General features: G+C 38.8%; 1 protein-coding gene across 14 annotated transcripts in view; it reads left to right on the top strand.

The window, feature by feature from the left end:
• The window catches only part of LOC117298772 (muscleblind-like protein 3), a 73,291-nt gene that overhangs the window by 27,946 nt on the left and 28,072 nt on the right, over positions 1-17,273 (top strand). For 12 of the 14 annotated variants that reach the window (XR_004519988.1, XR_004519989.1, XM_033782098.1 and 9 more), the window contains exons 3-6: positions 2,011-2,091; positions 10,283-10,387; positions 14,217-14,390; positions 14,927-15,157. Coding sequence is in view for 12 of the 14 variants with exons in the window: in XM_033782098.1 (XP_033637989.1) it covers positions 2,011-2,091; positions 10,283-10,387; positions 14,217-14,390; positions 14,927-15,157 (591 nt within the window). In the remaining 2 variants the exon portion in view is untranslated. The remainder of the gene's footprint in view (positions 1-2,010; positions 2,092-10,282; positions 10,388-14,216; positions 14,391-14,926; positions 15,158-17,273) is intronic. The other 2 variants (XM_033782099.1, XM_033782096.1) reach the window with 2 other exon arrangements.

Raw genomic sequence — 17,273 nt, 5'->3', positions numbered from 1 at the left:
CACCTTCAAAACAAAACTTGTGTTGCACTTTCTTCTAAAAATTTTTTGCTACTTAATCACAAATGCTATTGGTGTAGTTTATGCTTCGTTCAAATTAAGTATTACTCGGTTTGCTAATTAAAGGGACACGTTCCCTTGGATCGGACGAGTTGGTCTTTGGAAAGCGTTTGAAACCGTTTGTTATGAAACGTTTATGGTTTTTAGAAAGATATATTAAAAGCAGAATATAATGATCCACACAAGTATCACTCAAAATTGCACAGTTTTCCTTTTATGTTGCCCACTAACACGGTCGGCCATTTTATAGAGTCAAAGTTTTGACTCTACATGAAATGGCCGACCGTGTTTCTCTGCAATGAAATGGATAACCCTGCAATTTCGCGGCATGTTTCTGTGGATCATTATAATTATCTATCTAACCATTTGCATTTTATAACAAACGGTTTCAAACGCTATTCAAAGACCACCTCGACCGATCAAAAGGCAAAGTTAGGTTTTTAGCACTGCATTTGAAACATCAGTTTAGTTAATAGTTGATCCACAAGTTTGTTTCCTGCAAAGCATGCCTAACAATACTAGTCTAACTGTAGAAGTTGAATTAAACCAGCAGCCTATTTAATGAAACTTTACGCAACTGATAAGCGTTGCCCAAGTGGACTTACACAGTTGCGTAACATTTTGTGAAACTGGCTGCTACTCATTTAAAATCAAAGTCTTCTGTTTGCTTATGTTGAATTTTGCTGAGGATATTGTGCTTTTCACAAGGCTAGGGTAAAATAGCTTTTCTTCATCATTTATTGCTCAGTGGTTTTGTGTCTCGCAGTAAACACAAAAACAATGAAAATCCATGTGTATTTTCTAACCTGCTGGCTATGAGTCCAGTATCATTACTTGTGTTTTGTGTTTTATTTTATTTTTTTTTTTGGGGGGGGGAGGGGCCTTCATAATTATAGTCACTTTACCAGACAACATGAGCAAATTTATCAAATAAAAACAGATATCTGACTGACTACAACATTTTCTACTAACCCAATTAACTTTTAAAACGCCCGAACTGGATGCAGAAAGTGCTGCAAAAATGGTAGTTTACCTTCCTTACTGCAAACCACTACTTCCAAATGTTTTCACATTAATGCAAATCTTCATCTAAGTGCAAAATTCACTTTAAAAAAACTAAAAAAACATTTTGCTTAATGATAAAGCACATTGATTTAGAAAAACCCCGCCTATAAATTAGCGGAGGGAAGAAATATGACCTGATCAGCGGACTTTTTGCTAAATTGCAAACGCCATCATTCAGAAGGTTTACCCAACATACATACCTCCAACAAGAAAATCTATGAGTTTGAAAAGATAATAAAAAAAAAACATGTGTTGATGTAAGTTAAAATCTTGGGGAAGAACACTTTTAAATTGATAGTGTTTGTTTTTAGGCAACAAAATGTTGACAGAATATGTTTGTGTCTGTTTTTGTTTAGTTACTAACAAAGGCTAATTTAAAGCAAAACTGTCAATTTTGATGTGCAAACTGTGAATCTTGCAATGCATTTTGCTGTACAAACAAATCCCTTTCCCTGCTTTTAACTATTGGTAATTACTATAAAATAATTATTAGCACAAAACCTTACTTGGTAACCAGTAATGGGGAGCTGTTGATAGTATAAAACAATGTGAGAAACGGCTCCCTCTGAAGTAACAGAGTTTCCACAAATTTGATTTCGAAACCTTAGAATTGGATTTTGAGGTCTGGAAATCAAGCATCTGACAGCACACAACTTTGTGTGACAAGGGTGTTTTTTCTTTAATTATTGTCTCGCAACTTTGATGACCAATTGAGCTCAAATTTTCACAGGTTTGTTATCTTATGCATATGTTGAGGTACACTAAGTGAGACGACTGGTCTTTGACAATTACCAATAGTGTCCAGTGTCTAAAACGACGTTGCCCTGTGTGGTATTCCATTCTGCCCCTATATTGACACCCGACAACCCTCTGTCTTTCTCGGCTCAGGAGTTGGTTGGGGGTTGTCCGTCATACCCGTACGACATGGGACGCTACAACGCCAGCTGCACTAGATGCCTACAGTCAGAGGTAGGAATAATTAACAAACACTGAGCCTGTTGTGCCACTCGGCAATCTTACAAGTTTTGTGTCCAAGCTGAGCTGTTGTAAGAGCTAGGGATATCTCTTGGTTTGACTCGTTATCTGTCGAAAGTATTGGTCCAAAGTTTTTTCTTGATTTTCTCAAAGTCTTTGGAACATTCAAACATTGTTTTCATGGTACCACAACTAAGTTTCAATTGGTTGAGTACCCCCAGCATCGTGTGAAGTTTTTAAAAATATAGCTTTATAAAATTGTTCTTTCTGAAACTGATTGAATGAATTAAAGTTTAATTCCATCTGAATTAAGACTGACGGCAACACTATAGGCAGAGTGTATTTTGTTCAATAAGAAACCAAAGACATATTTCTTTCATTTGTTGTGAATGACAAGAAAGAAGTGTATTGTTGACTTTGTTTTTTGAATCCTATAGCTTAAAGGTGGGTGTTGGGTTTTTTGAAGTCCCTGTGCAGCCAAGAGATATTGCCCTTATTGATTGCAGTGTAATTTTGCTGTGAAAATGCTCAAAGCTTGAGAAGAAAAAAGATCTTTGCTGGACCTTCGACCCTTTATCCCCTGCCCCTCCCCCCCCCCCATCCATTCCCTCTGACCCAAATCTTTGTTGTATATAAAAAGGTTGAAATGTTATGTCGTGAAAAAATATTGGTATAGAAAGCTGCTAATCTGAATATATTGCAAGCTAATTGTTGCTAAGCTAAGCTAAGCATGTTTAGATAGAACCAAACTGCCTGATCTGTATGGAAATTTAAACCAGTTACAAGCTGTATTTTTATTATTTGTTTTCCTAAAATGCCTCATTGAACTATAATTTTGACAAGGCTAAAATTTTATTTCATTACTCCTCTAAATCGTTTAAAAATTGCTTAAAAAAATTATTAGGACATTGTATATTAGACAGTGTCCGCATTATTTTGGTAAAATCCAAAGTATTTTAATGGCCCTTTTTTTTAAATTTTGATTATAGACAAGGAAGGTTACAAAGTAGGCCTACATCTTAGTAAAATGTCCCCCTGTTCTGTGGACAGACTACTTGCATATCCAATCCTTTTGCAAAGCAGTAAAAAGCCAGTGCATGATTTACAAAAAGGAAGATTTCAACAACTGAAGCCACCTGCTGTGGGTTTTGTACCGTATTGCATGAGTAATTTTAAGTCAGTATCGGTGAGATTTCAACATACAAGTCAAAGTAGCCAACATTGCATGGTTGGCTTGTGTGTGTCTCACCACTGGTTCTCTTGAAGCGGAGCAGAGTTTACTGTTCCAAACGTCAAAACCCTACCGGTTCTTTTCAGAGCCAACACTCCCTCTAAAGAGATCTTAATTACATGGTTGCATACCCACGAGTTTACTATTTTTATAGTTGCTTCTTATTTTATCAATATAAACCACAGGGGAAACTAACTGGGTAAATTTTGCCCGCCAACATAGGGCTAGATAGCTCAGTTGGTAGAGCGCCGGCACGTTAATCCGGAGGTCGTTGGTTCAAATCCCACTCTAGTCAATTCTTTGTTCAACCCCAAAAATCATTGCTTCTTATTTTGTCACAATATGCAAAGCTTCAAACACCATTTACTGTGTCTTTGGTTTGATTCCCAGCAAAGGCCATTATTATATTAGTAGAGTTCGGCTTTGGTTTTCTCCTGTGCCTCAAGGGTTTGTCACCAGGCCTTCTTGTTTTCCTCTCCTCGGACAAATCAGACACTTTCGATATCAGACTGCGCTCTGTGGTTACATATGGGTCGATGTGGCTGGCTGCCAAAGGCGCCCTTGCATGCCTGTGGCCTCAAACACGTTGAAGCCGAAATTCACAGTTCAGCTTCTCAGATACGAGCCAGGATGACTAGCCTGTCATTGTTATTATGAAATGTTTTGGTTTGAATCTGCATGGCTGTTCATGTAACATTTTGTTGTAACCAAATTACGTGTGATGATTTGTTAGTACAGTTCTAAACAAAACATATGCCTATATATTGTCTATGTTCTTGCGCTGAATATTTGCGCTGAATCTTAAAAGATTTCAATTTTTTTCACAGTTTATCCTCTTCAATAATTTTTGTTTGTTGTTGACTTTGTTGTTGTTGTTTTGTTTTTGTTTTTTTGGTTTTTAGGGGAGGGGGGAGGGGTTCAAATCCCCTGTTGCCCACTATTAACTACTGAATAAAAATAGAGAACAGCCGGGGAAGTTAGGAGGTTTTTTTAATTTAGTTTTATTCATAACATGTTTTTCATGAAGTTGGTTTTATTTTATTTTACAAGGGTGAAAAGAGTCTGTAGGTCCTTCAGACGGTTTAATCACTGCAGATCCTTTACCTTAGGGCAACCATTTTGTTTTTGTTCAACGTGAACCAAGATAAATGGAGCCTTAGTGGAAAAAGTGGCAATGAAAATTGTGTCTGCTTTTGAGAACATAACAATCAGGATAAATTGTTCTAAAATAAAAATAAAAGATTGTTTAGCCTCAGCGACTGCTTGACTAATGCTATCTAGAAAATACCACGTCGAGAATAATATATTTAAAGGGGACCTTTCTTGACCTGAATAATAAGAACAGTAATTAATGTCCTCTTTCCGATCATACTTAGTCAATTGAGCTTTGAAAGGATTTGAGTTACTTGTAACAAATTATTCCTTGAAGGAGGACAAAAATAACAGGAATTTTTCATGCAAACAAATGCAACTGATGACCACTAGCTGTTCTACCCATGGCGAAAGAACTTGGTCACTATCATTTTGCTGATGTAAAGTGTTTGTGGAAAAAGTTCTGCCGCTTAAAAAAAGGCTTTAAGCTGCTGGGATTCAATTACCAGTAAGCATTCTTAAGCTTGAGACATAGCAACTAAAGTGTGACAATAAGTGATAGTTTGGGTAAATGTAAAACGGGAATTGTTTGTGTTTTTTTTTTTTTTTTTTTTTTTCACCTTTCCCCTAATCCACATGCTTTTTTGTCTATATTCTGTAAAGGCCACATTTTTAAATGTTTAAAGGCAGTGGACACTATTGGTAATTACTCAAAATAATTGTTGGCATAAAACCTTATTAATTTGGTAACGAGTAATGGGGAGAGGTTGATAGTATAAAATATTGTGAGAAACGGCTCCCTCTGAAGTGACATAGTTTTTGAGAAAGAAGTAATTTTCCATGAATTTGATTTTGAGACCTCAGATTTATAATTTGAGGTCTCGAAATCAAGCATCTGAAAGCACACAACTTCATGTGACCTGGTTGTTTTTTCTTTCATTATTATTTCGCAACTTAGCCGACCGATTAAGCTAAAGTTTTCTAAGGTTATTTTATGCATATGTTGAGATACACCAAGTGAGAAGACTAGTCTTTGACAATAACCAATAGTGTCCAGTGTCTTTAACTAAAACATTGTGAGAAATATTTCTATTTCTGCATTTGCAAACATCCTTTGATATTATTTAAAGCAAAACCCAATGGTTTGAAGGGATGTACCGCATCAGCAACAACATGATCTGGAAAAACGGTGTTCAGTGAAAAGTTTCAAAAATTTGAAGAATACTATTTGATTTCCAGAAAAAAAAATCCATTCAGAATTGGCTACTATGCTGGTCCCATTCCTATAATGTATTCATAATCAAATAATGAGTTAATGATTCCCACGATACCAGCAAGGAGTTAGACTTTGCTCTATTACGGTTGTTAGGTTACCTTGATTTTATTTGATAAAAACATGATGGATATACTATGACAACAGTCTTAAACGAAAGTGTCATTTTAACGAGATAATCAAGGTCACATGGGTAGGGTCAAAGATTGATAGTTCGTTCAATAGCAACAGACCAATGTTGATCTTGGTAGGTCTTTGTTTTGTTTACTATCAAAATATTTTTTCCTTTTGTTAGTGCTCTAAATTTCAATGAGAACAGTTTCAGTTTGGCCCAGTTAAATTTGCGGGACTGTTTTTTTATTTTTATGGAACCATTTCCTGTTTCCTGGTCAGTACACTGTTGGCTATTTCCTCATTATTAATGTTACGACTGATTGCATGTGGTATAAATACTCAACTTGTTTAAGTGACACTTGAACCATGGCAGGGTCTTTCTCAAACGTATTATGTTAAATGACAAGACAGAAAACAACAAACCTGCGCAGGTAGGCCAATACTATGTCAGTGAACGATTTCCCTCGTATCGCAGAGCAAAATGCTACACAAAATTGTCATACTCAATGCTAGCGTTCTGTGTGCACAAAGTCCGGACTGTCCAAATATTTTGCTGTGAAAGGTACAGAGTAAAACCGTTCCCTAAATCGTTCCAGGAAGGGGAAAAAGTGACTGGTTTTTGAGGTTTATATTTTTTTCATTTTTTTTTTCTTTTTTTTTTTCTAGTGATCACTTCGGTAGATTCTTTGCATTTATTTGATTTTGTTTGCTTGGCATGGAAAATGTATGCATGTGCTTGTTCATTTGTTCATTTGTATTGCACAGTCGTAGTAGTTGACTGAGTCTGCACATATTTATCAACGTATTATCGTTTGAATGGAGAGTGGTGAAGAATGCCGGCAGCAACGAGAGCATATAATCTACAAATTCTTCGATAGTTCCCTCTTTTTTTCCCTCTCTCGGGTAGTAAATTTCACTGAGAAAGGAAACGAGTCACGAATGCAGAGCAGCATTCATCACAAGTGGTTGTATTTCTGCCATCAGAGGTAACGACCACTCTGGCGATATGGAGAGACCATGTACAGGCTCAAACATTTGCATCAGCGAGCCCAGACACTCAAAGTCTCGGTCAGAACACCGGCAAGATAAGGGCCCATCTTATTATAGAGTTAATTTCCAAGCTCGATCCACTTAACGACAAAAGGCCGATATCATTACCCGACGCTGTTAGTGAGTGAGTGAGAGAAGCGGAGTAGAGAAAACACAAAAAGTGTAATTTTCGCGTCTACGATACACAAAATTGCCTTTCCTTCACCTGCAGACAAAAGAAAGCTGAATTAATTATGACGGCAATGTGGAATCCCATTCCAGCCATTGAACTCCGATAACCCTGCAGACTTGCGGGGGCGCAATCAATCACGTGATGAACCCTTGGTTTTTTTTCTTTGCTTATCCTTGTCTTTCTTTCTCTGATTGAGAATTTACTTGTGGTTAGGGGCCTGAGTCATAGCACTACAGACTGTGTGTCAAGTATACATCTTTCATCATTTACACCACTAAATGCCCCGCACTTCAGCGTTCCACTTTGGAGACTCGACTGCTTCTCTCTTTTCCTTCAAGACTTGGCGGTTTATTGCGGTCGTCCTGGGTTTATTTCCACAAATGGACGACGCTTTCGTGGTATACCTCTCTTCCCCCATCTCTCTTTCGCTCCTTCCCGTGTTCTCGTGGTGGGTCTCGAAGTGTTTACTCTCAGTCTGAGCAGGGGAATAACAAAACTAGCACGAGTTCTCTTTACATAATTCCCTGCTGCGTATGCATGGGAGACCTGCAGATGTTGGGAGTTGTGAGATGCGTGGCCAAATACAAAATAAGGTCTTATATTCTGTGTGTCTGCACTGCAAGAGTTCACTCCCAATCGATATGGAAGCATTAAGGTCCTGACAGGAGACTGTCTGGGCAGTGTGGGCATAAGGTTTAAGAAATCATGGAAAGGAAGGAAGGGAGCGTTATGCGGTTTGCAACGTTGGGATTGTAAAATTGTGATCAAGTACAATGTTCAACTTCAGTTTTGGCCCACACCAATATTACAAGTAGATCGAAAGAGAAAGCATTGTAAACCAAGAGATTTCTGGTCCTGCAGAAAACTATCCACAGACAACTTCCAATAGAGAATATGTTAAAACTAATACCCCCCCCCCCCCCCCCCCCCCCCCCCCCCCCCCCCCCGGTGAGAGGCTAGAGTCTTTGTGCTGGTTGGTGTGTATTCAATAAATAAATGAAATACGGGATCCACCATGGTCAATATTTGTTTCTTCATGGCTTCAACTTACAGGTTAATGCCTTTGTGTGGAGTGTTCCTTCTGGAAGCCCAGGCGGTCCTTTCATGTGTACATGTTGGACTGTCGCAATATGTAATTGAGAGTTGAATAAGTAATCTGCTCACTAGGTCTCATCATTCGACTATTTTGTTTATCTTTTAAACAAATCCAATCCATGTATCCAAATAGAGTCTGAACATAATTGAAGCTGGCTGACTTTGTCACTTCGAGTACCAGATTACAGAGAGGCATTTCAGTAATAGTTTGTGGGGCAATTTGCTCGATAAAGATGCTTGGCATTGCTACCGGGGAACCAGTGGGAACGCTGTTGCGCATTTTCTGGTTACTAAATGTTGTGCTTGGAAAATTTACACGCTTAGCAGCTAATTAAAAGTTGATGATCGATTTGAATAAACAGAATTACAATGTTTTATATTTAATGCCCCCTGCCAGCGTGCAGCCCACTAAGTCACTTAACCCCTTTTTGATGGCATTAAAGATTCTGACACATCCCCCTGTCTGGAGTATTTAGACAAGCATCCCGTTCTCCCCTCTAGATGTTGTTGCACTCTGGTCCTCATTTCCTTCTTAAGAAACCTCCATCACATCCACTCGGGCCTCCCTGGTCGGCCTTTGTTTTCGTTGTTAACCCCTTGTTGTCAGATGTCTGTCTTAGCGGCAGCACCTTGAGGAGGTGCTTGCGTTACCCCTGCATGCCTCCAGGGATGTCTTGTTTCTGTCAGTGAGTTAGACTTTTCCCCTGGGGTGGGTTCGGATGATGATGCCTAGGCTGTGGATTCTAACCACCTAGAGGCTGTTGATTGTATCTTAGGCAGCGCTGGATGCAATGGGACCATTCTGTGATTCACAGAGTCATTTACATATATAGATGCAGTCTTGCCATGGTTAGTCCACTGCCCTCTGTTTGTGTCTCTTTATGTGTAACTAGCTGTCAAGTACATCCTGTAGGATGCAATGTAACCAGGTAAAGGTGCTAAAGGTCAAAAGGTCATCATGCGTGCAATGTAACTAGGTTAAGGTGCTAAAGGTCAAAAGCAGACATGCAATGTAACTAGGGAAGGGTCCTAAAGGTCAGATGGTCATCAGACATGCACTGTAATAAGGTGAAGGTGCTAAAGGTCAAAAGGTCATCAGACATTAATGTAACTAGGGAAAGGTCCTAAAGGTCAGAAGGTCATCAGACATGCAATGTAACCAGGATAAGGTGCTAGAAGTTTTGTTTATTTATATATTTTTAATTTGTTTGTTATTTTTTGCAGCGCTATGCATATATTAGTTTTGTTCACACGCTTTGTTAATTTCTGGTGCTAAAAAGTTAAAGCTTTGAAGGCTAAAAAAATACTTATTTATAAATAGTTGTTCTTATTTGACAGCGACCACAGCGCGCAAGTCTTAACATTGAGAACATTATAATCAAGGCTCTTATTGTTTGATCCATCATCTTGACATTGTGCTCCTACGATTTCGTCAAAATAGATGTGACCTGTGACATCACATGTTAGCAAAAGAGCCACAAAGCCTGGACTTCCTGCAGGCACAACATGTACACAGCTCAATGGAAGAAAACATAAAATCTTATATTTTATGGAGATTGCACTGTCTAATTCTTATCAACTTTTGATATGATGAAAGGGGGCACATCTCAAAACTTGTCCAGCTTTTACTTCCATAATTGTTGGATTTATGTGGAAATTATGCCACAAAATGTAAACTTTCCCATATGACCTGTGCAGTATCTTGCCTGCCAGAATACCCAAAGAATGTACACGGTCACATGGTCTATATTATATACTTATACCTACGTGAATATGCATTACCTGTAATTAATATGAATAGGCAATTTAGCATTGGTAATTTTAACTCCAGTGCTAATGACTGTTAGCACTCTTGGTGCAAATAATAATAATATTATAATAAAACAGCTTTAACAAGCGCCCTCAACCCTAACAAGGGTTCTGAGGCGCTTCACAGAGGTTGAAAATTTAAGCAAATAAAAAATTTAAAAATTACCCTAATGATTATTCATTTTTAGCCGGCTTCCCTTAATTACAGTCATTCCAATAGAGCAAATTTGTAACCTTCCTATAGCTCCACCCCTTCCTCATGAATATTCAGTTCCACTCTCCTGAAACCCACCAATGATTGAGCCTTGTTTTTCCCTCCTTTTGTGTGTTTGTTTGTGTGCACCTGTAGGCGCCGTCCCCTGGTTTGAGTACATCACCAGCCCACAGTACATCACCCGCTGTGTCAGAATCTTCCTTCTACAGTACCTACTTGTATCCCATGCCTGTCTCCATGGTTAGTTGCTCCTCATTTTTGAGTAAATTTTTTGGTTAATAAGGGAACCAATGTGTGGTGAAGAGGTTTTCAACTAGTGGTTTAAACCCAACGAGGCCTGGTTCTTAAAGTCGAGGTAAATTATTAAGAACCAAGCCTTGGCGGGTATAAACTACTAGTTGAAAACCGATTCAACACACTTTGATTCCCATTCATAAATACCTTTTCAGTCAAAAAACATCAAAACTTTTTGGTCAAAAAGTAAAATAAATGCAAGAACTATAATTGTTCAATGATTTCTTTCAACACAACACCCCTCCAACTATGAAATGGTAAGGCCCTTGGGTAAGCAACTCCTTAGAAGGAGATTGCTGTGCGCGTTGCGCGTATCTTGCGCGTATCGAGTGATGTGGCACAACGGTTCCAGCCGTTGCTCTCAACCAATAGGAATGAAGAAACTGTCCCGCTCACAACCAGTCATAAACACTGGTCATTATCAAAGGTTTAAACACCCTCACGTGACGCGCTCTCCACCAATAGGAATAGCAAAACTGACTGAGGTATTTATGAATATCTGTTTAACCCCCAAAATATACCTTATGGCCGAGAAGCATTTGAATCTGAAATTCAAAGATTTTGTTTTCTTTGCAAAACCTGAAGTCTCCCAAAAAAGTGATGAATATACTTACACACGTGGTGTTACGTCAAACCAAATATATATATTCATACCTCACCATGCAATGCCTCACATCATATAAAACCTAAATTAGAAAGTTTTGTTTTCATTAATTTTAAACTAAAAGCACTTGGAAATATTTGTATTCACACAGTCTGAAATTTTAAAACCTTGGAAAAGAAGTCCACTTGAGTTCAGTTTTTTTTTCTAATACTTAAGCCCCCAAGGTTACATATCAGCATGACATACTCATCAATAAAGCGAAGTTAGTATGACTATCACTGTAAAAATTTCAGAACAAAACTGATGTCAAATACCATCCTACCATGGGATGTATGTCTGGTTTTGTTTCATTAAAAGATGAATTAATCATGCTAAATTTGAACGGATTTGTTTTGAAAGCCTGGGATTTATTTGAAATTGAAAGTATGATAATACTAATTGGGGATTGTGTACAGCCTTGACTGAAAAGGTTGGCGAAACTGTATTTTGTGTGTACTGTAGGCCTGGTTGACTCTTCCGACTGTCGTTTTTCAACTACTCAAATAATCTTGTCGCCCACCTACTACAAAAATAGTCACGACTAATACAAAAATAGTCGCGACTACCTGTTTGGTGAACCAATTGTGTTGATCACGACTATTCACAACAACATAATTTACTTACAAAAGAAATGATCAGTGACACAATCCTTCAATCCTTTTAGCTTCAATTTTACTACATTGCGCCTGTGGTAAATATTGCCCTAACGCATCTTGAGAATTAAACGAGTCACAAATAGTTTTGCAGTGGCGACTTTTTGAAACACGACTAGTCGAGTAGTATGTTTCACTAGTCATCAAGTCCTAGAGTACTGTGAGGAAAAATCTCCAATAAAGCAGTATGGTTTCACAGAGGTTATGGTACAGTGAAAGAACATTGGTCCCTCTTCTTCCCTCGCCTAGTGTAAACAGTGCCTTCATATCATGCTTGTGGCGTGTCATGGCTGAGCGGTTAAGAGCACCGGATTCAAGCTCTGGTGTTTGATCAGCAGGGTGTGGGTTCGGATCCCGGTCGTGACACTTGCTACGTCAAATTGGGGAGGTAGTGCTTTCTCTGCTTTACTGGCCAGGCTTCGGATTGATGGTACTCAAGCCTACATCCATCATATGGACTGTAAAAGGGGTAACCCTGTTTCAGCCCTAGGAGTAGGTAGCAACATCCTCTGAAAAAAAAAATTGTAGCCCACACCTTGAAGTGGCCTTCAGGCCTTGTGTGTCTGGCGACTTGCATAAAGACAACAACAAAAGGACTCAGAGATAGTCTCCATTTATCAACAATGATCTCAGCATGGAGAAGATACACAGTCAGTCTCCCTTCTACACCCTCTTGGTCTACTATCTACATCTTAAAGGATTGAATGAAAGTGTTTTAACATCCAAGCAATGATAATGTCTCACGTCTCTGTTAAATGAAGCAATGTTGACATCACGAAGTGATCTCTTGGGGGTCAGCCTAAGAGCCTTAGCTAAACCATCTCTCTGTCCTGGCAAGAGAGTTGACCGTCTGTCTGCCCACAGGGTGTGGCAGATCATAGCATGGATCAAAATGGAAAATAGGTTCTCTCCTCGTCTCTTTCTTTCTCTCTTGGAGAAACGGTCACTGTCAAGGATACTGGTCTGATGGGATCCCCATGGTCTTTTCTCTTTACTGGCAAGAAGTTCTGTCTTGGCAACCCCCTTGTGTTGGCGACCCCCTCTTTGACTGCTTCTGGACTAAGAAAGTTTGCCTTTAGTGTATGTAAGGAGAATTGACAACCCAGGAAGCCAAGAAAGAACAAACCTTTTCAGCAGGCTGCTGCAAGGTCAACCCCAGGACTCAAGAGCAGATGAGGGGGGAACCTTTTTAGGCAATTCCCTGTCTTCCTTATTCCTAAAGCTATCCCATGTAAGATTGGAATTCCTGCCTGAGGTTTAAGCAAGACTCGTTTCCATTTTGTGTTTTCTTGAGGGAGTCCTTCTGGGGTACCAGTTTCATATGAAATGTTTTTTTTTACTTGTACGAGTTTCATTTCAACTGAGCAACACATTGAGCTTTCTGAAGCTCTACGAATACTGCAAGCATCAGAATAAAAGGCATTAGGAACTGTTCGTCTGGTGGCAAAATGGTCCCCCAGTCATTGCCAAGGGTGTCTCTGAAATGTTTTGCAAAACCCTCAACTTCGACAAACAAAATTCTATCAGAATTGAGAGAAAGTTGTCCATGATGACATGGACATCTCAAATTTACATTTTCAAAGCTGGTATGCATTATCCAGGACATTTTGGGGTTGAGGGGGCAGGTTTCATTTAGCTATTGTTGTAAGCAGCCCAGCTCATGAAGCTAATCAATCATTAAAATAATGACAGTTGCAGAGTGTTGAGAAACTGACTGAGTGAAATCAGAGAAGAAATGTGAAGAAAGCTTTACTGGAGTGTAATTCCTTTTAATAGAACCCATCGGCCAAATACAACACAGGGATGAGATTGTTCAGACTTAAACTGGCTGAATTCAGACTTTTTATGTCGGCCTGGTGAAGAAAATCAGGCAATATTTTGTTCCAGAAATCCAGAAATCCAGAAATCCTGCTCATTGGTCTACTTCTCTAGTGCTTTGGCTACTGTTTCCAAAAGCTCCGTGGAATCTATAACCCAGAGGGTTACCAAACAGTAGAAATGGCATCATTTCAACATACCTTTGAATTTGTATCCAAGTTTCAGACTTTTTCGTTAGTAATGACTCTCACCCCTGACAACATGAGACACTTTCTTGTTTCCATCAATATTTACGCTTGTTGATGAATGTTGCCGACAAATTTAAACGTTGCTTTACACTGTTTTGTGTATGCTGTAGAGCGCCCTCTGAGCTGATTAATTGCATTTTGCATTGTGATGTTACTTTCATTGTGCACAAATTGCAATGTCAAAAATGTGTAGATATGTTGCTTGCCTTATCAATTGAAAACCACAGTTTATAAGAGCACTGCTTTGGTTTACGTGGAGATCAGCATGTGTACTCCACAAGTGTACAGATTAACTTCATGTTCTTTGTATAGTACGAATGTTTATACTGCATTATAAATTAAAGTGAAAATGTCAGTGATTAACTTTTCACATTTCTTTCTTGCCTTTTTTCCCCCTTTCTCTCCCAATAAAGCCGCCGGCAAACCAAGTGCCAAATCACATCAACATGTACTCCCAGTACCTGACGCCAACGAATGCAGTAGCCCCTAATCAACTGCAGGATTTCCCCGCACCGGGACAGTTTATGACACCAAACGGTGCAGTTATACCTTTTGTACAGCCTCGCCCAAAGAATGACAAACTTGAAGTGAGTTTTTACAGACAATTTGATCTTTTTGGGGTGTATTGCACTTTTGGTTTGTTTGGGGGTTTTTTCCTCTGATTGTCCAAAACCTAGTTGAGAATGCCCGGGTTTGGCTGTGGAAAATGACTGCAAAGGTTTATTGGAGAAACTTGAGAACATTTGTAGATTATAAAATTATTAATAAATTATTTTGGGGATAGCTCTTGTCATTGGTTTAAACCATTTTGAGATAACTTTCAAACTTTGTACAATTTGGGAAAGCAGCATGAAATTATAAAGAAAGCTTTGGAAACACTTTTCTTTTTTAAGCGTATGAAAGTTGCTTTTTCTTAGCACTTTGACTGCAATAATGCCTGCTTCGATCGTTCTACGTTCCGAAATGCTCTGCTTTAACTTTACCTATAAGCTAATTTGTGATTGGGCCATCAAAATAATTTTAATTTGATTTGATTAAAGGGATAATCGTTTCATTGCCTGCTTCTTCCTTCTTGCGATGTCTTTCATCAAACCTGACCCCACCCCTACCCCCTTTCCCTCAGGTCTGTCGAGAGTTCCAGAGGGGCAATTGCTCCCGGGCAGAGTGCAAGTTTGCCCACCCAGCAGAGGGTGCTGCCATCGATCAGCTAGACAACACTGTTACCGTCTGCATGGATTATATCAAGGGGCGGTGCAGTCGAGACAAATGCAAATATTTCCACCCGCCTGCTCACCTACAGACCAAAATTAAGGCTGCCCAACACCAAGCCAACCAAGCTAGCGTAGCCGCAGTGGTGAGTCTCAAAAACCCCCATGTCTTGCTTTGTACAAACTCCCTTCCCTATTTGATTTCGTCGTTTTTTACGTGTCTAACCCACCCTCTGTTGTAGAGTCGTAGATAAATGTGAGTCAGTCTTTTTTGTTCGGGGCTGTTGTTGTCAGACATTGTCTAAACCCTCTCCAATCCCTAATTTTTGTTTTTGTAGCTTGTGGTTGTGAAAGCAAATGTAGCTTAAAGATGTTAATGACCAACCTCCTTATCATTACATCATTCCTACGACCCCCGCCCCCCCTCCCCCCACCCAGTTCCCAGTCGCGTCTCCCCCCCCCCCCCCCCACCCCATCCTTAAGAATCATGTCGGAGAGTCCATTTTAAAGTTTTACTAGATGTAAACCAAAAAAATGAAGAAGAATTTAACAAGAAGAAGCTGGTCTTCAATCCATGATAGAAAACATATTTGAATGGATGTGTGATCGGAGGAGTTTTACGAACATTAAACTCTCCCCTAATGATTGTATATCCCACACCCCTGCATCCTGCCCTTCCCTTTGCTCGTATTACTCTATCTTTCACCCAATCCAGTAGCCTACAATACATTTGTCATGTATTTGCATACAATTATTTACTATTTGAGAGCATTTGGAAGCATTTCTCTGTTCAGTAAGAGTGGAACAAGGCAACTAGCATTGAATGAAAGGAAGTTCCACTCAATTTCCCCCAATATATTGTACACTACGAAAACAATAGTTTGAAACTTAATCTCAGAAAACTCAGAAAGAATGTCATTGTAAGTTCCCTCTTTCTTAATGTTGTGGTTCCTTCAGCTTAGTTATATCTTGGGTGCTTCTCTCCAACCTATTAAAGGAACACGTTGCCTTGGATCGGACAATTGGTCTTTGAAAAGTGTTTGAAACCGTTTGTGATGAAATGCATTTGGGTAGAAAGATGTTTTAAAAGTAGAATATTATGATCCACACAAATATCACTTGAAATTGTGTGCTTTTCCCTTTATGTCGCGAACTAACACGGTCGGCCATTTCATGAAGTCAAACGTTTGACTCCACAAATTGGCCAACCGTGTATCTTTGCGGCGTAAAAGGAAAACCGTGCAATTTCGAGGCATGTTTGTGTGGATCATTATATTCTACTTTTAAATTATCTATCTAACCATTTGCATTTTATAACAAATGGTTTCAAACGCTTTTCAAAGACCACCTTGTTCCTTTTAACTCTTTTATAATAAACTGAATAACTTTTCAATATAAGAATTGCAACCCTTCCCCTCCCCCTCCTGGTCCCTAAACCCACTCCCTTTATTCCTTCCCTTAGTCTGACATAAACGTAACCCTTCCATCTCACCACTCTAGACGTAGTTTCATTTTGCACCACTATTGCCCTCCCCTCCTTGGCATAATGGAAGAGTCCTAGAACTATTTCTAGCCAATCAGTGCATGGGAAACACCAGGCAGAGTTGACAGTAATTTGCTTTTAGGTGGCGTCATAATTGGGCAGGATTGATGGGAAATCTTTGGTTATGCATAACAGCTTGGAAGTTGGGTAAAATGGGTTTGGTATTAACCAATATTGCAAGAAAAATTGTCCACTGTATTTTTAAAAATAGAAAACCCATTTTCATTTGTGTAACTACTTTGTCGAGTCAAATGCACATGTGTCTTAGCAGTTGTCCATCATTTTTAACACTATTATGTGTGTGTGAAAGCTCCACAAGTGTAAGTGAATTGTGATACTGATGTTGGCCCCAGATATATTTTAATTTTTTAATTTTTACTATCCTCTAGTAAAATCAAAGAGCATTTAGAATGATTGTATTATTGCAAGATTCTTTTCATATTGTTTATTGTATGTTGTTATTTGTTAACACACTATTTTGCTGTTCACAGAGTTTGGAGGCAGCATAGGGCAGGCATTGAGTTATTTGACTTTATATTATTGCGAATTTAAATGAACAAACCAAACCAAACAAAACCAAAATGGGAATGAAACAAAACAAATGTACAAATGGCTACTTGGTGCACTGATTACACCAGTAAATTAGTAAAATGTAAATATTATTTTTTTATATATTTTATTGTTGATTAATATTTGGTTTTTTTTCGTCAAGTGGGTTG

Source organism: Asterias rubens, chromosome 13, assembly GCF_902459465.1.
Source record: "Asterias rubens chromosome 13, eAstRub1.3, whole genome shotgun sequence".
Classification (NCBI taxonomy): domain Eukaryota; kingdom Metazoa; phylum Echinodermata; class Asteroidea; order Forcipulatida; family Asteriidae; genus Asterias; species Asterias rubens.
The sequence above is the reverse complement of the archived record's forward strand: the minus strand, read 5'-3'. Positions and strand labels throughout refer to the sequence as shown.